The 18,713-nt window shown below is 54.2% G+C and overlaps 2 protein-coding genes across 12 annotated transcripts; both read left to right on the top strand.

Moving 5' to 3' along the window:
- Window positions 1-1,064: 1,064 nt before the first annotated feature.
- On the top strand, window positions 1,065-5,744 carry LOC105490996 (COMM domain containing 4). Of its 6 annotated transcripts, XM_011757054.2 has the most exons (8): window positions 1,066-1,207; window positions 3,523-3,594; window positions 3,813-3,878; window positions 4,104-4,143; window positions 4,446-4,565; window positions 4,726-4,806; window positions 5,173-5,349; window positions 5,436-5,744. In XM_011757054.2, exons 1-8 carry the CDS (start codon window positions 1,205-1,207, stop codon window positions 5,474-5,476), a joined length of 600 nt encoding a protein of 199 aa, XP_011755356.1. In that variant the 5' UTR covers window positions 1,066-1,204; the 3' UTR covers window positions 5,477-5,744. The 6 variants fall into 6 exon arrangements, with proteins under 6 accessions (XP_011755355.2, XP_011755356.1, XP_011755360.1 ...); XM_011757053.2 differs by having other exon boundaries at window positions 1,065-1,207; window positions 5,173-5,744; XM_011757058.2 differs by lacking the exon at window positions 5,173-5,349.
- A 4,485-nt stretch (window positions 5,745-10,229) lies between these two features.
- LOC105490995 (nei like DNA glycosylase 1) lies at window positions 10,230-18,541 on the top strand. Of its 6 annotated transcripts, none has more exons than XM_071100964.1 (10): window positions 10,230-10,811; window positions 12,202-12,656; window positions 15,420-15,539; window positions 15,633-15,696; window positions 15,929-16,028; window positions 17,057-17,184; window positions 17,544-17,571; window positions 17,725-17,786; window positions 17,950-18,115; window positions 18,262-18,541. In XM_071100964.1, the coding sequence occupies exons 2-10, from the start codon at window positions 12,223-12,225 to the stop codon at window positions 18,330-18,332; spliced, it is 1,173 nt and encodes a 390-aa protein (XP_070957065.1). In that variant the 5' UTR covers window positions 10,230-10,811; window positions 12,202-12,222; the 3' UTR covers window positions 18,333-18,541. The 6 variants fall into 6 exon arrangements, with proteins under 6 accessions (XP_070957065.1, XP_011755354.2, XP_070957064.1 ...); XM_011757052.3 differs by lacking the exon at window positions 10,230-10,811 and adding an exon at window positions 10,963-11,365; XM_071100963.1 differs by lacking the exon at window positions 10,230-10,811 and adding an exon at window positions 11,154-11,255.
- The last annotated feature ends 172 nt before the right edge of the window (window positions 18,542-18,713 follow it).

Below are 18,713 nucleotides of genomic sequence, written 5' to 3'. Positions count from 1 at the left end.
AAAAAAAAAAAACACAGGCTGGGTGCAGTGGCAGGTGCCTGTAGTCCCAGCTACTCCGGAGGCTGAGGCAGGAGAATGGCGTGAACCCGGAAGGCAGAGCTGGCACTGCACTCCAGCCTGGGCGACAGAGCAAGACTCTGTCTCAAAAATAAAAATTTTTTAAACTTTATAACAGCTATTTACAAAGCATTTACGTTGTATTAGGTATTATAGTAATCTAGAGATGATTTAAAGTATACGGAAGGATGTGTATAGGTTATATGCAAATACTATGCCATATTATATCAGGGACTTGAGCATCTGTGAATTTTGGTATCTCTGGGGTCCTGGAACCAACATCCTGAGGTTACCAAGGGACGACTGTTTTCAATTTCTTCTTTGGTTATTGGTGTATTCTCTAATGTATTTTTGTTGTTCTCTCTTTCTGTTTTTGCCTCTTCAAGTCAATGTCGGAAACTTAGTTGTTCTAGTCTACGCATTTGCTCAGTTACCAGTAAGCAGACTACCAATGCAATCTAAGCAACTTATTTTTCTTCCCCATCAGATTGGCAAAAATTAAGATAAGCATCTATTGATGTTGAAGCTGTAGGGCGGTTTCCTGAGTATGTTAATTACGACAGCCCTTTTTGCTAGGCACCTAGAAGATTCATCAAAATGAAATAAAATACCCATGCACTTGAAGAAGTTATCTGGTTATGTCCTTATCTGGGTGCTGGTTATGTGAGCTCCACAGTTGACGAAAACTTATTAAGCTTTATATTTATAATAGGTACAATTTTCTGTATATGTAGTACATTTCAATAGTTTTTAAAATGTCTTTTGCCACAGCCCGCAGCTGTGTATAATACTATTTGCTTAACAGTGGAAAACATGGCAATGACCTGAATCTCCCTGGCTCCCGGGATCCTACCCCCTTAAGTTAAACAAATGAAATAACTTCCACTGTCTTTCCTAATGTCTTAATTCAGTCCTCAGTTAAACTGGCGGTTGGCGCCAGTTTTGTCCAGGGAAGGATTCTGGGAGACAGAAGAGGAGACGCCAGCAGTTCGCTGCGGGAACCTCCAGTGGGCTGCGGTCCGCTCCCAGTCTCACGCGAGCAAGCCCCGCCCTCCCAGAGGCGGTTAGTCCCAGTCACGTGATCATCGACTCAGCTGACCCTGCGGGACCGGAAAAAGGAATTCCCGGGCCCTAGCTTCCTGGCGCGATGGTGAGGCACCAGGGAGTAAGGGAGGGTTAGGTTGCTGGAGCGGGAATGAGGGGGCGCCAAGTGGCTCCGGAAACGGGGGGCGGGGGGGGGGGTTGTCTGTACTGGCCTCTCGGCAAACACTGTGTGCGGGCGTGAGGGCTGTGGGTCTGGTAGAGAAAAGTCCACTGCCATCCCGCTCCGGAGCCGGAGGCGGGGGTGGGGGGCGGGTAAGACAGAGCAGGTGGGTCGGCTTAGAGTCCCTGTGCTTCCCTAGCGAAAGGAAGGGCCCCTGTCTCCCGGGGCAGGAACTAGGGCTTATCTCGAGCTGGGAGTCCTTTCAGGTCTTCTCCAGCTCCAAGAGGACCTCCCAAGGACACCCCCTTCCCCAGCCCTGCTGTGGGACTTAGACAAGAATGTGCTTAGACTCAGGCTCACTCTTGCATACTGTTAGGAAGCCCCTCCGCTCTTTCCAGAGCCAGAAAGTAGTAGTTCTGGGGTTGAGATCCATCCATCCCTCCCTCCCTCCCTCCCCCCACCCATCCATCTCCCCATCCATCCCCATCCATCCCCATCCATCCATCCATCCATACGTTCTAAGTGCCTAGTCTATACCATGAAGTGTGCTAGGCACTGGGAGGACTTGAGCTGCTTGGGGAAGGGGAAATCGGAGGCTTGAACTGGCAGTCATAGTTAAGGCTCCGGGGGCAGAGACCTAACCACGCCTTGTGTGTAGTGCTAAGGGGGGCTCCCTGAGGGTGCCATCAACCTTAAAGGTGGATGGCAGGAGCTGGCTGGCTGAAGTACAGTTTGTGTACCAGGGGTTGGGAGGCAAGGGTGGGAGGCCTGTGTCTTCAGACAGGGAACAGCATGTGCAGAGACCAGGTTAGAGAGAGCATGGCTTCCCAGGAATGAATGCATTTCCCATAGCTGGGAGAGTATCATCTGGAGGTTAGGGAAAGATGAGGTTGCATAAGTAAAGATCAAATCTTCCTGGCTCTTGGATCACCACAATCAAGATAATGAATATATCCACGCGCCCCCAGAATTTCCTTGTGTGAGGGGCTATTTTAAGAAGTATAATAAAGAAGGGATGTCCTGGCCGGGCGCGGTGGCTCATGCCTGTAATCCTAGCACTTTGGGAGGGTAAAGAGGGTGGATCACCTGAGGTGAGGAGTTTGAGACCAGCATGGCCTGGGCAATGGAGGGAGACTCTGTCTTATTTTTTTATTTTTTATTTTTTTAAAAAAGAAGGGCTGATCTGATGAGGTGTCACTTACAGGATAGCAAGCCACTGGCTCATGCCTGTAATCCCAACACTTTGGGAGGCTGAGACGGGCGGATCAACTGAGGTAGGGAGTTCAAAACCAGCCTGGCCAACATGGTGAAACCCTGTCTCTACTAAAAATACAAAATGGCCGGGCGCGGTGGCTCAAGCCTGTAATCCCAGCACTTTGGGAGGCTGAGACGGGCGGATCACGAGGTTAGGAGATCGAGACCATCCTGGCTAACACGGTGAAACCCCGTCTCTACTAAAAAATACAAAAAACTAGCCGGGCGTGGTGGCGGCGCCTGTAGTCCCAGCTACTCGGGAGGCTGAGGCAGGAGAATGGCGGGAACCCGGGAGGCGGAGCTTGCAGTGAGCTGAGATCCGGCCACCGCACTCCAGCCTGGGCGGCAGAGCAAGACTCCGTCTCAAAAAAAAAAAAAACAAACAAACAAAAAAACAAAATTAGCAGGGTGTGGTGGCACATGCCTGTAATCCCAGCTACTTGGGAGGCTGAGGCAGGAGAATCACTTGAACCTGGGAAGCGGAGATTGCACTATTGCATTCCAGCCTGGGCAACAAGAGTGAAACTCTGTCTCAAAAAAAAAAAAAAAAAAAGGGATACCAAGCCACACAGAGTGCAGCAGGCATGGAGGCAGGAGCAAGGCTGGTGTCCCCGAGCAGCAGCAGGGAAGCCAGAGTGGCTGGAGTTGTGTGGGTATGGGGAAGAGGGGAGAGAGGTTACTCATCTGTGTGAGGCAGAGGAATTTGTTTTATCCCCTGCAGTACCCCTAGCACTTAAGAGTGGGAGCTAGTACAGAGAAGGTGCTCGATTGATGTTTGCTGAGCAGACAGATGCCTGGAGTAGACCTCGGAGCAGGGTTTGGTGGCAGGGTGGGTCAGGAGAGAGTTCACTCAACAGCCTGGTGATAGGGGAGAACAAGAGGCCAGAGGGTATCCACCTATGATGGGGACCAGGGGTCCCTGCCGGGCAGCAGTGTAGGAAACACACGGATCCTGGCCACACCTCAGCCCTCCCTCCAGCCTGAGTACCTGCCTCCCTCCCTTGCAGAGGTTCCGGTTCTGTGGTGATCTGGACTGTCCCGACTGGGTCCTGGCTGAGATCAGCACACTGGCCAAGATGGTTGAGTGCACAGGGTCTACTCTGGGTGGAGGAGGGGTGCTGGGCTGGGGATTGTGGGTGTAGAGGATGGTGAGGTTTCTGGGGTTAGGGCCTCAGTGCTCTCAGCCTGTGCTATCATGCTTTGTGACCATGATCAGTGGCTGGCCTCCTCTGAGCCAGTCCCCAGGAAGGAGGCGTGAGGTTCGCCAGCCTGGCTGATTTAAGGAATTCTCTTCCAGTCCTCTGTGAAGTTGCGGCTTCTCTGCAGCCAGGTACTAAAGGAGCTGCTGGGGCAGGGAATTGATGTGAGTACAAGACCCAGCACCCCATTGTCCCATGACCTTATGACCCCCAGTGCCCTGAAGCTCTGCACTAGGCCCAGGGAGACGGGTGACCCAGCCTGTCAACCTCTCTGGGCACCTCCCATACTTCTTTCCAGCCTATCTGTTCCTTATCACAGGACCCAGGCTGGGGGTGAGGGGCTGGTGAGCACGGGCCTGGCACCCCCTGAAGGTCTCCTTTTCCTATAGTATGAGAAGATCCTGAAGCTCACGGCTGACACCAAGTTTGGTGAGTACCCCGCTGAGTCCACAGGCCCCAGGCAACCCTGGGACCTCGGCCTGGTGCCTGGTATAGAGGGACCCCCCCACCCCTCCCTGCTGCATCCTTAACTTACCTTCCCTAGTGGAGGAGCATGAGGGAAAGAAAGACATTGACAGTCCCACCTTCCTGTTCTCTGCCAGCTCCTGGTGGAGCAGGAGCAGTGCCTGTGGCTCCAGGAGGCCTGGGAGCTTTGTGCTGAAGTTAATAGGGCAACAGGGAGGTGGCTGGGCCCACAGCGACACCCTCTGTCCCACCCACGGGTCCTTCAGAGTCAGGCGATGTGAAGGCCACAGTGGCAGTGCTGAGTTTCATCCTCTCCAGTGCGGCCAAGCACAGTGTCGATGGCGAATCTTTGTCCAGTGAACTGCAGCAGCTGGGGCTGCCCAAAGGTACGGGTTGTGGGTGGGCAGCTGGGCAGCCTGTGGGCCAAGGGCTGCTAGAGAGGGGGCCAGGCCCTGTGACCCTATGGTGTACCCTGCCCTGTCTGGGCCAGGAACCCAAGCCCAGCCCCCACCTGCTACCTCCAGAGCTACTCCATTCTACCCCTAGAGCACGCAGCCAGCCTGTGCCGCTGTTATGAGGAGAAGCAAAGCCCCTTGCAGAAGCACTTGCGGGTCTGCAGCCTACGCAGTAAGTATGAGGCCAGCCAGGGTCTGGGCTCATTCTAGAAGGTGCATGCAGCATGCAAAGTGCTAGTTCCAGGGAGATGACTTAACCATGGTCACATGGTTACTAGCAGCCATAGAGCTGGGACCTGGCCCTGGGTCTCCTGACTCCAGCCCAGAGTCCAGCCAAGACCTCTTGCCACTGAGGTCTGCTGTAGGTGATCCGAACTGATTATCGGGCACCTGCCCTGTTATGAGCCTGGGTCAGCGGGATGGGAGCTTCTTAGAGGCCACATAGCCTTGAAGGGTTGAGAGCTTAGCCAGGGTGTCAGCTGAGAGCCACTTGGCTTGCCTGCCTTTGGTCCTGAGAGCCACCCACCCTATCTCACAGTGAATAGGTTGGCAGGCGTGGGCTGGCGGGTGGACTACACCCTGAGCTCCAGCTTGCTGCGGTCCGTGGAAGAGCCCATGGTGCACCTGCGGCTGGAGGTGGCAGCTGCCCCAGGGACCCCAGCCCAGCCTGTTGCCATGTCCCTCTCAGCAGACAAGTTCCAGGTCCTCCTGACGGGTGAGGCTCAGCTTTCCTCGACGGGTGAGAGGCTCTCCCAGATCCTGCCTGACAGCCTCCCGGCTGCTCACCTCTTCCCTCTACAGAACTGAAGCAGGCCCAGACCCTAATGAGCTCCCTGGGCTGAGGAGAAGGGCATTCCAGGCCTGTGTGAAGCCGCCCTGCCTGTATGGAATCACTCCCTCTGAACTGCTCTTCAGGAGGCAGCCCTAGTTCTAGGATGCTGAGGTCCTGGCCTGGACTCTGGCCTCCCAGATCCCCAGCTGCCTCACTTCTCTCTTGAGAACTCGGCTCAGGGCTCCTGAGGACGTTTCCCAGCATTACCTTCCCTTCCCTCGAAAGGCAATTGTTGGCTGTTTTCATGAGCAGGAAAAATAAACAGAAGTATAAAGGAATGTGTGCAGGGGTTCTGTTTGGGTTCAGATCAAGGGTTTTGGTGAGAGAAACAAGTGACATACGGGCCTCCTTGGTCCATCGCTCATTTTCTTTTCTCAGTTGCTGATTGAAGGTGGTCACAGGTGAGGCCAACTGAGGACCAAAATGCATCTGCTTGTCTAATGAGAGGAAAATCAGGGTTCTGTCTCCCAGACCTGGGATGCTCTTGGCTCTGCTGTCTTTGCCCTCTGGCTATGTCCTCAGGCTAGCAGCAAGTTGGCCACCCCAAAGCCAAATGCCCCTTGTACAGAAAGGAGATTGCCCTTGTTTCACTGCCATCTTTTATTTATTTATTTAGAGATGGAGTTTTGCTCTTCTTGCCCAGGTTTCACTGCCATCTTATTTATTTAGAGACGGAGTTTCACTCTTCTTGCCCAGGCTGGAGTACAGTGGTGCGATCTCGGCTCACCACAACCTCTGCCTCCTGGGTTCAAGCGATTCTTCTGCCTCAGCCTCCCGAGTAGCTGGGATTACAGGCATGTGCCACCATTCCCAGCTAATTTTGTTTTTTTTTTTTTTAGTAGAGACGAGGTTTCTCCATGTTGGTCGGGCTGGTCTCGACCTCAGGTGATCCACTTGCCTTGCCCTCCCAAAGTGCTAGGATTATAGGTGTAAGCCACTGCGCCTAGCCACTGCCATCTTCTTTAGGAAGAGAGAAGCGACCATGCCTGAACCACTCATTGGCAAGAGGAACATTGCCAATGTTATGGACTGAATGTTCATGTTCCTCCAGAATTCATATGCTGAAGCCTTTGTCCACATGCACACACCACCAGATAAGGACCATGTGAGCATACAACAAGAAGGTGGCTGTCTACAAGGCCAGGAAGAGGGCTGTCAGCAGGAACTGAGTCTGCTGGCACCTTGATCTTGAACTTCCCAGCCTCGAGAACTGTGAGAAAGAAATCTCTGTGGTGTAAGCCACCGGTCTGTGGCATTGTTATAGCAGCTCGAGAAGACTAAGGCAGATGGGCTCCCAGGACCGGCCCAGACCAGCCAGGGCCCCTTGTAGAAAAGGCTGATGCCAAAGTTGGCACATGGAGGGTACAAGGAGGACCCGCCTGGAGTACCTTTCAGTGTAAGGAACCTATCAAAGAATAATCGCTTGTTCCACTGGCCAAAGATGAGACAATTTGAACATCAAAAGAGATAAGTACTGACTCTACTCTGACTTCTGCTTCTGGAAAAATGAAGTAGGTGTTTTCCGTATTCCTCCCACTAAGTACAGTTAACAACCCTGGATGTTACATATAAAACAAACTAAAAGACTGAGCGATGGAGAGAAGGCAGCCTATCCTGGCCGGGATCCTCAGGACCTGAGGCTCCACACAGCAGAGAAATTCCTGGAATCTGGACCCCACGGCCCAGTCAGGTTGACACATAAAACTGATCATCACCGATCTGTAGGACTACACAAAAGTGCTAACATTCATGATTAGCGTCTCAGAAGGTTAAGGAGGAAGAGAGTAGAATGGAAAAAGTATTCAAAGAAATAATAACTAAAGGCCAGGTGCAGTGGCTCATGCCTGTAATCCCAGCACTCTGAGAGGCTGAGGTGGGAGGATTGCTTTAGACCTTGTGCCTGGCCTGAGCAACATAGGGAGACTCAGTCTCTACAAAAAAATAAAAAATTAGGTGGGCGTGGTGGTGCATGCCTATAGTTTCAGCTACTCAGAAGGCTGAGGCGGGAGGATCAATCGCTTGAGCCCAGAAGTTTGAGACTGCAGTGAGCTGTATCATACCTCTGCACTCCAGCCTGGGTAACAGAGCTGAAACCGTGTCTCAAAAAAAAAAGTATATATAGACGTTGGAATACTATTCAGCCCTTAGAAAGCAGAAGGTTCTGTCATTTGTGACATGGATAAACCTAGACAACATGATGCTAAGTGAAATAAGCCAGGCACAGAGACACATACCACATCACCTCACTTACGCCTGGAATTGAAAAGAAGTCTTGGGGCAGTGGCTCGTGCCTGTAATCCCAGCACTTTGGGAAGCCAAGGTGGGAGGATCGCTTAAGCCCAGGAGTTTGAGACCAGGCTAGGCAACATGGCAAACCTGTCTCTATAAAAAATAAACAAAATTAGCTGGGTGTGATGGTACATGCCTGTAGTACCAGCTACTTGGGAGGCTGAGGTGGGAGGATTGCTTAAGCCAGGGAGGTCAAGGCTACAGTGAACCATGATAGTGCTCCTGCACTCCAGCTTGGGCAACAGAGTGAGACCCTGTCTCAAAAGAAAAAAAAAGCTAAATTCATAGAAGTCGACAGTAGAATGGTGGTTAGCAGAGGCTGGAGGAGAGAGGGGTGGGTTGTGGTCAAAAGGTACAACATTCCAGTTAGGAGGAGGAAGTTCTGGTGGTTTATTGCACAGCGTAGTGACTAGTTAATAACCATGTATATTTCAAAATAGCTAAAAGAGGGTTTTAAATGTTCTCATCACAAATAAATGATATTTGAGGTAATAGATATACTAATTAGCCTGATTTGATCTTTTTTTGTTGTTTTTTCTTTTTTCTTGAGATGGAGTCTCACTCTGTTGCCCAGGCTGGAGAGAAGTGGAGTGATCTCGGCTCACTGCCGCCTCCACCTCCCGAGTTCAAGTGATTCTACTGCCTCACCCTCTGTAATAGCTGGGGCTACAGGCATGCACCATCACCCCTGGCTAATTTTTTGTATATTTTGTAGAGACAGGGTTTCACTATGTTGGCCAGGCTGTTTTTATTTTTTTTTATTTTTTTTTATTTTTTGAGACTGAGTCTGGCTCTGTCACCCAGGCTGGAGTGCAGTGGCCGGATCTCAGCTCACTGCAAGCTCCGCCTCCCGGGTTTGCGCCATTCTCCTGCCTCAGCCTCCCGAGTAGCTGGGACTACAGGCCCTGCCACCTCGCCCGGCTAGTTTTTTGTATTTTTTAGTAGAGACGGGGTTTCACCATGTTCACCAGGATGGTCTCAATCTCCTGACCTCGTGATCCGCCCGTCTCGGCCTCCCAAAGTGCTGGGATTACAGGCTTGAGCCACCGCGCCCGGCCTAGCCAGGCTGTTTTTAAACTTCTGACCTCAGGTGATCCACCTGCCTCAGCCGCCCACAGTGCTGGGATTACAGGCATGAGCCACCATGCCCAGCCAATTTGATCATTCCATAATATATACATGTAACAAAACATCACACTGTACCCCATAAATGTATACAGTTATTATTTGTCAATTAAAAATAAAATTATAGGTAAGTCAAACTGGTATTCTAAAAAATGTTCAACTAGCCACAGTTGGGCAAGAAGAAACAAAAATGAAAACCGGAAATAAACAAAGTGATAAAAAAAAAATCACAAGGAGACTAGCCTGAGCAACATGGAAAAACCCCATCTCTACAAAAAAACCCCAAAAATTAGTCAGGTGTGGTGGTATGCACCATTGTCCCAGCTACTCAGGACGCTGAGATTGGAGGATCACCTGAGCCCAGGAGTTCGAGGTTGCAGTGAACAATGATCACACCACTGCACTCCAGCCTTGAGTGACAGAGTGAGACCCTGTCTCAAAAAAACAAAAAATAAAAAAGAGCTTATCCTGTCTTTTTAGTCAGGATAACCAAATAGCCTTGGTCAATGAGGTAAAGCTATACTTGACAGATGGATTCTATCAAATATATTAAGAATGACAATTAGAAAATCACTTTCAGGCTGGACACGGTGGCTCACGCCTGTAGTCCCAACACTCTGGGAGGCCAAGGCGGGTGGATCGCTTGAGGTCAAGAGTTCGAGACCAGTCTTGGCAACGTGGTAAAACCCTGTCTCTACTAAAATATACAAAAAAATTAGGCATGGTGGCTCCCGCCTGTAATCCTAGCTACTGGGAGGTCGAGGCTGCAGTGAGCCAAGATTGCGTCATTGTACTCCAGCCTGGGTGACAGAGTGAGACCTGTCTCAACAACAACAACAAAAACCTAAATATTTTATTTTCTTTTGAGACAGGATCTCAAAGCGAATTTTTGTATTTTTAGTAAAGACGGGGTTTCACCATGTTGGCCAGGCTGGTTTTGAACTCCTGGCCTCAAGTGATTCACCCCCCCTCGGCCTCCCATAGTGTTGGGATTACAGGCGTCAGCCACTGCGCCTGGCCAAAACCCCAAAACTTTATATTCATTGAATATCTACTACCCATTTCCTCCTTCCCGGCAGCTCCTGGCAACCACCATTCTACTTGCCGTTTCTATGTGTTTATTTAGATACCTCATATAAGTGGAATCATGAGGTATTTGTCTTTCTGGGTGTTTTTCCTTGTTTGTTTGTTTTATGAGACGGAGTCTCCCTCTGGCGCTAGGCTGGAGTGCAGTGGCACGATCTCGGCTCACTGCAACCTCCGCCTCCCAGGTTCAAGCAATTCTCCTGCCTCAGCCTCCCAAGTGTCTGGGACTACAGGCGCCCACCACCACACCCGGATAAGCTGGACCTGACCTGGGTCCTGTTTGCTTCTCTATCTTCACCTCCCATCACTACCCGCAGCTACACTCCAGCTACACAGGACTTCTTTGAGTTCTTTCAGTGACCAATCTCTTTCTCGCCGCAGGGCTTTTTCACTTTTTCCTTCCGCCCAACATGTCGGGTTTCTTCCTTTTTGCGGGCTGGTGCCTTCTGATTTCAGAGACTCTCTCCAACACAACCATCTGAAATGGGTCTGCTTCCCCGCCTTTTTTGTTGTTGTTGTTGCTTGGCTGCACTTCTGACCGGGCCGGCAGTGATGATGTTTGTTTATGAGTTAGGTCTGACTGTTCGTTGGTGCTTAGGGTCCCCACCGAGTCCCTAGGGCATGCGCGTACCGCGCACCTGTGCACGCCCTGCGCGCACCTGCAAGCGACTCCGCTCTGGCTCGTAGCTGCTGTTTCCTCCTGGGGGTGCCGACCCTGTCCCAGGCTAGCTGGGTGACTTCCCCCAACCGCAGAGACAGCGGCGACCCGGGGCCTGAGACCTGCGCCCGCATCCCGCCGGCGCCAGGCAGTGGGAAGTCAGGTTCCTCCGCCACCTCCCAGCCAGGTAACTGCCCCGAAGCCTGCCCCACAGCCCGGAAGCCCCCCGTCCCCCAGCTCGGGGACCCCACCCCGAGGACTCGCTACCGCCTCCCTGAAGGACTACACCTCCCAGCGGCTCCCAGCGCGCTCCTGGGCGCCGCCCGTCCTGGCCGTAACCCTTTAGTGGCTGCAGTGGCGAGGAATGGAGTGCGGGTTCCCGGGGAGGGGGCGTGTAGGATCCGGGTGCGGGAGGTGCGCTATAGGGCTAAGAAGAGGATGGGCTTTGGGGGGCCCTGAGGAGGAGGGGAGTCAGGACTAACCGAGGACAGGGTTGAAGCGGGGGCATGGGGAGGGCGGGCCCTAGAGCGCCGCTCCTCCCCCAAACTAGGATTTGGAGCCTCACGTTCTCCCAGAAAACGAACCTGTGGGTGCCAGGCCAGGGGCGGCGCTCAGGTGCGGAGGGGGCAAGGTACGGGCGTCTGCCGTCGCTAAGTGCCCCCTTCCACTTGAGGCACACCTTCGCCTCCGATCCCAAACCGCCCGGGGACAGAGGCAAGTGGCAAAGCGGGGAGGGCGAAGGTGAGGAGTGGGTACCCCCACCCCAGGGACCAGGCGCTGCCGCGGGCCCTTTGCCTCCCCCCGGCCCGGGGCCGGAGCTCAGGGAGCCCTTCCTGCTGCCCCCCGTCCTCCTGCGGAGCCATGGGGTCGGCTCCAGCGCACGGCAGCAGACCCCTCGCCTCGTCCTGGCCCATGCCCTGACCCGGGGGCGGCCGCGGGGGTGTCCGGCCCGTGAGGCAGGCCCGGGGGCTCGCTGCGGCCTAGCGGCCGATCCCGCTGCTCCCTTGCGCCAGGCCGAGCTGCTCTTTTTCCCTCGGTGGTGCGCGTCCTAAGTGGGTGGGGTGGGGTGGGGGGCGCAGGGAGGGGCGGCCACGCTACTCTAAGACCCTTTCACATGGTGGGAAGGCCCGGAGAAAGAGACAGCGTGTGCGGAGAGGGTGCCCCCTCAGATGGGGGGTCGGGAAGTCTCCCTCAAGTGTCCAGGACAGAGGGACAGCAGGGGCCAAGGCGGAGATGAGATCAGTGAGTGAGGGGAGCCCGGAAGAAGTGAGGCTGCAGCCGCGGCCCCGCAAGGGTTCGGACTTTCCTCTAAACGGGGCGGAAGCCCATGGAAGGAAGCGGTTAGCAGCAAGGCAGAGTCCTACCCCCTCTGCAGCCCCAGCTCCCAGTGCCCTGGGCTTTCCAGGCACTTGTCCGGGTAGGGGATTCAGGGCAGTGGCCAGGCCCGCACTTTCCTGCCAGCCTCAGCTGGCCACATGCCCCTCTGACCCTCCGAGTTCTCCTCTAAAAATGGGGCTGACAGCCCCTACCTCACAAAGTCCACACCCGGCTCCACCTGCTACCTTCCTCCCCAACAGGGCTCCGCCGCCCCCCTCAGGATGCCTGAGGGCCCTGAGCTGCACTTGGCCAGCCAGTTTGTGAACCAGGCCTGCGGGGCGCTGGTGTTCGGCGGCTGCGTGGAGAAGTCCTCTGTCAGCCGCAACCCCGAGGTGCCCTTTGAGAGCAGTGCTTACCGCATCTCAGCTTCAGCCCGCGGCAAGGAGCTGCGCCTGATACTGAGCCCTCTGCCTGGGGCCCAGCCCCCACAGGAGCCCCTGGCCCTGGTCTTTCGCTTTGGCATGTCCGGCTCTTTTCAGCTGGTGCCCCGCGAGGAGCTGCCACGCCATGCCCACCTGCGCTTTTATACGGCCCCGCCTGGCCCCCAGCTCGCCCTGTGTTTCGTGGACGTCCGCCGGTTTGGCCACTGGGACCTTGGGGGCAAGTGGCAGCCAGGCCGCGGGCCCTGTGTCTTGCAGGAGTATGAGCAGTTCAGGTAGGGCCAGCACCAGGTGTGATGAACCTGTTAGTGCCTTCTTGGTCAACACTCTGTAACACTAACACTCTGTTAGTGCCTTCTTGGTCAACAAAGGGCAAGTCCCTGCTCCTTCTGGGCCTCAGTCCCCTCATCTGCAGATCAAGACAGTGACCCTGTCCTGGGTCAGCTCCCTGAGCCAATGGACATGGAAACTCAAAACTAATTGGAGGCCGGGTGTTGTAGCTCATGTCTGTAATCCCAGCATTTTGGGAGGCCGAGGCAGGTAGATCACTTAAGGTCAGGTCGAGACCAGCCTGGCCAACATGGTGAAACCCTGTCTCTACTGAAAATACAAAAATTAGCCGGGCATGGTGGCACATGCCTGTAACCCCAGCTACAGGCTGAGGCAATAAAATCGCTTGAGCCAGGGAGGCAGGGTTGCAGTGAGCCGAGATAGCACCACTCCACTGCAACCTGGGCAACAGAGCATGACTGTGTCTCAAAAAATAATGATAATAATAACTGATGGGGCAGGAGAGAGGAGAGTCAAGAGGAGGATGGGTAGGCACTGCCCTGAGGACATGTGGCCAGTTAGTGTCAGAGAAGCTGGGGCTCCCACTCACAATCCCACACCACCTCTCAGGGCTCCCAGGAGGCTGAGAAAGTAGAGGGGCTTTAACATGGTAAGTGAGGCTGAGCAGAATTGTTTCAAGGGGATGGGGAGGGGACTACCTCATGACATGGCTTCCGTCTTGGGCTTTGTGGTCTCCCACATCCGGCCTGCCCACTACTCTGTGTCCTGTGGTCTCCTCTGTGCCGCTTCCCTGCCTGCAGGAGGGTATAACAGCCCCACCTGGGATGTGATGCAGGTCACCTCAGATGGTACAGTGTTGGCCACTTCCTTTCCTCTGAAGAAGAAACGTGTATGAGTCTCTGCTTCGTGCCAGGCCTTGTTCTAGGGGCTCGGGGTACAGCAGTGAACAAGATGAATGTGGCCCCTGCTCCCACAGAACTGATGTTCACATAGGGTAGGGGAATGAGAAATGGACCCATGCCTGAGGAAAACCCAACGGGTGAAGGAGGTAGAGGATGACTTGGCCGAGGGTGGGGGTGCATTAGCAATGGCCACTCTAGGGAGGTTTGAGCTGAGGCCTGACTGATGAGAAGGAGCCAGCCAGAGGAAGGCATTGGAACTGACAAGAGTCACAAATGCAGAGGCCTGGAGTGGGCTTGGCAAGTTCTCCCCTTCTGGGGGACCCTGGGTGTCCGTTGGCCCTTAGGGGACTTGGATGCCTGTGGGATGGGTCGGGGATGTCTCTGGTGCCTTAGAAGGCCATTGACTCCTGGCCTTCCCATGTGTGAACCCCAAGCACATCCCCAGGGAAACATCTGTCTTTGGTTCTGGATTCCTCCAACCTCAGCCTTCCTGGGGAGTCATGCCACAAGTTAACTCTGCCAGCTGGCTCTGAAGTTTCTCTCAAACCGCGAGCATTTGGGCTGTTTTCTTAGTCCTCCAGCTGGGGCGTGTGGCGATTGGATTCCCACAGGGATCAGGGCACCTCCCAGGCTACCCTTGTACCTTCACCCCAGAACTCTGTCTTCTGGTCCACTCATCACACCCACTAGTCAGTCTTGCCACGACCCTTTTCCGCAAAGAAACAAGATGCGCATCCTCTTTACTGTGGGGAGGAGACACCCATGACCCTTGGAGGTGGGGTGGGGGCTGCTAGGGCCCTCACTGGTACCCCACATATCTGCTGCACAGAACCAGACAATATCCAGGATCTTGAGAAGAATGGACCCTAACAATGGCAAACCCACATATAGTCTCTAACCCACCACAAATGCTATACAGGGAGCTCCAGACTACAAACGCACTTGAGGTCCTGTGGCCACACTGTTCTCATGTCCTGAGGAGTCTGAGGTGATAAACTCACAACCTCATATACAACCTCATGTTGCTTTTTTTTTGAGACAAGGGTCTCACTTTGTTGCCCAGGCTGGAGTGCAGTGGTGCCATCACAGCTCATTGCAGCTCCAGGGCTGAGGTGATTCTCCTACCTCAACCGCCTGAGTAGCTGGAACCACACGAGCACACCACTAAGTCCCTGGCTACTTTTAAAATTTTTGGTAGAGACGGAGTCTTCCTTGTTGCCCGGGCTGGTCTCCTGGGCTGAAGCAATCCTCCTGCTTCAGCTTCCCAGACTGCTGGGATTATAGGTGTGAGCCACCACACCAGCCTCACGTTACTTTAGATCAGTATTTTTCACCTTTCACAATGAATTTATTTTTAATTTTGTTTTTATTTTTTGAGATGGAGTCTCGCTCTGTGGCCCAGGCTGGAGTGCAGTGGCATGATCTCAGCTCACTGCAACCTCTACCTCCCTGGTTCCAGAGATTCTCCTGCTTCAGCCTCCCAAGTAACTGGGATTACAGGCACCCACCATCATGCCTAGCTAACTTTGTATTTTTAGTAGAGACAGGGTTTCACTATGTTGGCCAGGCTGGTCTCGACCTCCTGACCTCAAGTGATCTGCCTGCCACGGCCTCCCAAAGTGCTGAGATTACAGGTGTGATCCACCGTGCCCGGCCGTCCTATCACAATGAATTTAAATCCCATGATGTTCCCATTTAACAGACAGGAAAACTGGGGCAGGGAGAAGAGAAACTGGAACTCCCAGTTTCCTTCCCCTTGCACCCAGAAATAGGTTCTCTGAGCCCCTCTCCCCATCCCATGGAGAGTGGGAATGGGTCTTAGGCACCCAGACTGTGTCCCTCCAGGGAGAATGTGCTACGAAACCTAGCGGACAAGGCCTTTGACCGGCCCATCTGCGAGGCCCTCCTGGACCAGAGGTTCTTCAATGGCATTGGCAACTATCTGCGGGCAGAGATCCTGTACCGGTCAGCAAGCAGGCATGGGCATGGGGACTGGGGTGGGCCAGGTGTGCCCACATTCCCCACTGCCTAGCATGGCTTCCCCTCCCCCCACTACAGGCTGAAGATCCCTCCCTTTGAGAAGGCCCGCTCGGTCCTGGAGGCCCTGCAGCAGCGCAGGCCGGTGAGCCCAGAGAGGGATGGAGCACATGTGCTGGCACACTGGTGTCCATGTGGGCTGGCAAGGAGATGGGTGGGGTCAGGTGTCCACAGCTTAGCTCAACAACGGGGGTGGGGAGGCGATGAACCACCCAAGGTCTGGCCAAGCTCACAGGGAAGGTCAGCTGCCTTTACATTGCCCCACTGACAGACAGGTCCTGCCCCTGCCCCTGCCCCTGCCCCTGCCCCTTCCTCAGAGCCTGAAGCTGACCCTCAGCCAGAAGATCAAGGCCAAGCTGCAGAATCCAGACCTCCTGGAGCTATGCCACTCAGTGCCCAAGGAAGTGGTCCAGTTGGGTGAGGCCAAAGATGGCGGTGACCTCTGCTTCAGCAAATGATTGTGTAACCCTGGGGCACTTGTCCCTCTCTGGGCCTGATTCACTCATTTGGAAGTTTGTAGCCCTAGTTATTCAATGGACTAGGCCTCCTGACTTGTCAATAGTGTTTCCAGGCCGGACGCAGTGGCTGCCTGTAATCCCAGCACTTTGGGAGGCCGAGTGGGGTGGGTCACCTGAGGTCAGGAGTTCGAGACTATCCTGGCCAACATGGTGAAATCCCATCTCTACTAAAAATGCAAATGATTAGCCAGGTATGGTGGTGGGCACCTGTAATCTCAGTTACTTGGGAGGATGAGGCAGGAAAATCGCTTAAACCTAGGAGGTGGAGGTTGCAGTGAGCCAAGATCACGCCATTGCACTCTAGCCTGGGCAACAAGAGCAAAACTCCATCTCAAACAAAACAAAACAAAACATAGTGTTTCCTCCAAGCTGCCCATGAGACAGGCAGGACAGGGATTCTTTCATATATTCACACACACACACACACACACACACATACGTGTATATGTATTACTTTTGGTAGAGATGGGATCTTGCCATGTTGCCTGGACTAGCCTCAAACTGGGCTCAAGTGATCCTCCCACCTCTGCCTCTAAGTAGCTAGGACTACAGGCTCACACCACGACACCAGGCTAATTGTTAAAATTTTTTTTTGTAGAGACAGGATCTCCCTGTGTTGCCCAGGCTGGTATTGAACTCCTGGCCCCTAGGGCTCCTCCCACCTAAGCTTCCCAAAGTGTTGGGATTACAGGTGTGGGCCACTGCACAGGGCCAGGACAAGGATTCTTAATCCCACTCCAGGATGGGAAACCCATGGCCGAGTGGGAAGAAACCAGCTGAGGTCACATCACCAGAGGAGGGAGAGTGTGGCCCCTGACTCAGTCCATCAGCTTGTGTAGCTGAGGTCTGGGCCAGGTCTAACCAGGCTCTCCACTCCTCCCAACCTGAGCCTGCCCTCTGATCTCTGCCTGTTCCTCTGTCCCACAGGGGGCAAAGGCTACGGGTCAGAGAGCGGGGAGGAGGACTTTGCCGCCTTTCGAGCCTGGCTGCGCTGCTATGGCATGCCAGGCATGAGCTCCCTGCAGGACCGGCATGGCCGTACCATCTGGTTCCAGGTTGGGCCCTACTGTTCACACAGGCAAACAGAGACCCCAGGAAGCTGATGCGTGGAAACGTGGGCTCACAAGAATTGGGGTGGAGATACTCAGGGCCTGTCTAGACCCTCCAAGGATCACACTGTTCCTGAGGGTCACATCCCTCCCCTCCCTTGCGTCCCAGGGTCGCAGCTAGTGGAAGTAGCCCAAGGGCAGGGCAGCTTTGCTGATGTGGACTCTGACATGGGGGAGGTCTTAGAGGCTTCCTGGGGGAGAAGCTACATTGATCTGGATGGGTGTGTGTGAGTCCCACCTCTCCAAGGAATACTGCCCCTGTGCCAACCCAGGCTGATTCCTGAATTATCCCCATCCCATTTTAGGGGGATCCTGGACCCTTGGCACCCAAAGGTAAGCTACTCCTAATGTAATAGGCTAAGAGAGCAGAAAGGACTTCACACCTGCAAGGGCTACAGCACCCTTCTCCACTCTATCCCCCTGCAACCCTGGGAGTCACCCCTGGGCAGGATAGGACCCTCCAACTCCAACAGCAGTGTCCTGCAGGGCGCAAATCCCGCAAAAAGAAATCCAAGGCCACACAGCCGAGTCCTGAGGACAGAGTGGAGGTATCGCTGCCTGCTCCCGCCTCCTCTTCCCCTGCACTCTCCAGCCCTGGCTGCCCCTCCTAGGCAGCTGCCTTACCCTAAGAGGGCGGGGGGAATAGTGGGCCCTAACCAACCTCTAAACTGCTCTCTGAGCCCCTCAGGGACCCGTGTCTCCTCCATCCAGGACCCTTCGCCTCCAAGCAAGGCCCTTTCCAGGACACGAAGGGCAAAGAGAGACCTTCCTGAGAGGACTGCAACTCAGCGGCCTGAGGGGCCCAGCCTCCAGCAGGACCCAGAAGTTCCCACAGTGCCCAAGAAGGGGAAGAGAAAGGGGCGACAGGCGGCTTCCGGTGGGCTTTCCTCATCACTCCCAGCAACGGGCTCTACAGGAGAGGATGGGATGGTGGCCTAGGAGCGCGTGAACAAAGGTGGGGGAGAGGCTGCCACGGCAGCCCCTGGGAGTCTGAGCTCACCATCTTGCCTGTTCTTCCCCCAGGCCACCGCAGACCCCGGAAGGTCAAGGCTGACACCCCATCCTTGGACCCGGAGGGGACCTCAGCCTCTTAGCAGGAGGGTCTCCTTGCTGCACTCACCCTTTCTTGTCTTGCCCTGAATCTTGGGGTCTGAATTCTTGGGAGCAGGCAATATCTGAAGGTGCAAACAGGCCCTATGGCTGTTCCCTGCACAACTCTCATGTTTTTAATTGTACCCCACCTTCCACATCTTTAAAGCTCATGTGAAAAATGCTGCATTTTTAATAAACTGATAAATTTGAACTTCTTGGCACCTCTTGGTCTGACATGGCCAGGTAGGAAGGGCCTGCTGCCCAGTCCTGGGGACAGGAGGCCCAGCTCCTCACAAGGCAAAACTGAGCCCCCATACCAGTCCTCAAGTCTCTGGCTCTATCAGAGGACAGTTTGCCTCTGCAGGGACAGCCCCTCAGAGGTG

Source organism: Macaca nemestrina, chromosome 7 (assembly GCF_043159975.1).
Source record: "Macaca nemestrina isolate mMacNem1 chromosome 7, mMacNem.hap1, whole genome shotgun sequence".
In the NCBI taxonomy this organism is placed as follows: Eukaryota; Metazoa; Chordata; class Mammalia; order Primates; family Cercopithecidae; genus Macaca; species Macaca nemestrina.
Note: the sequence above shows the minus strand (reverse complement) of the source record. Positions and strands in the feature narration are given on the sequence as shown.

Coding starts and splice junctions, on each gene's coding strand:
- LOC105490996 (XM_011757053.2), top strand. Junction 3,595..3,812: donor TCAGCACACTGGCCAAGATG/GTTGAGTGCACA, acceptor ATTCTCTTCCAG/TCCTCTGTGAAGTTGCGGCT. Junction 4,144..4,445: donor CACGGCTGACACCAAGTTTG/GTGAGTACCCCG, acceptor CGGGTCCTTCAG/AGTCAGGCGATGTGAAGGCC.
- LOC105490995 (XM_071100964.1), top strand. CDS start 12,223: ATGCCTGAGGGCCCTGAGCTGCACTTGGCCAGCCAGTTTGTGAACCAG. Junction 12,657..15,419: donor CAGGAGTATGAGCAGTTCAG/GTAGGGCCAGCA, acceptor GTGTCCCTCCAG/GGAGAATGTGCTACGAAACC. Junction 16,029..17,056: donor CAAGGAAGTGGTCCAGTTGG/GTGAGGCCAAAG, acceptor TCTGTCCCACAG/GGGGCAAAGGCTACGGGTCA.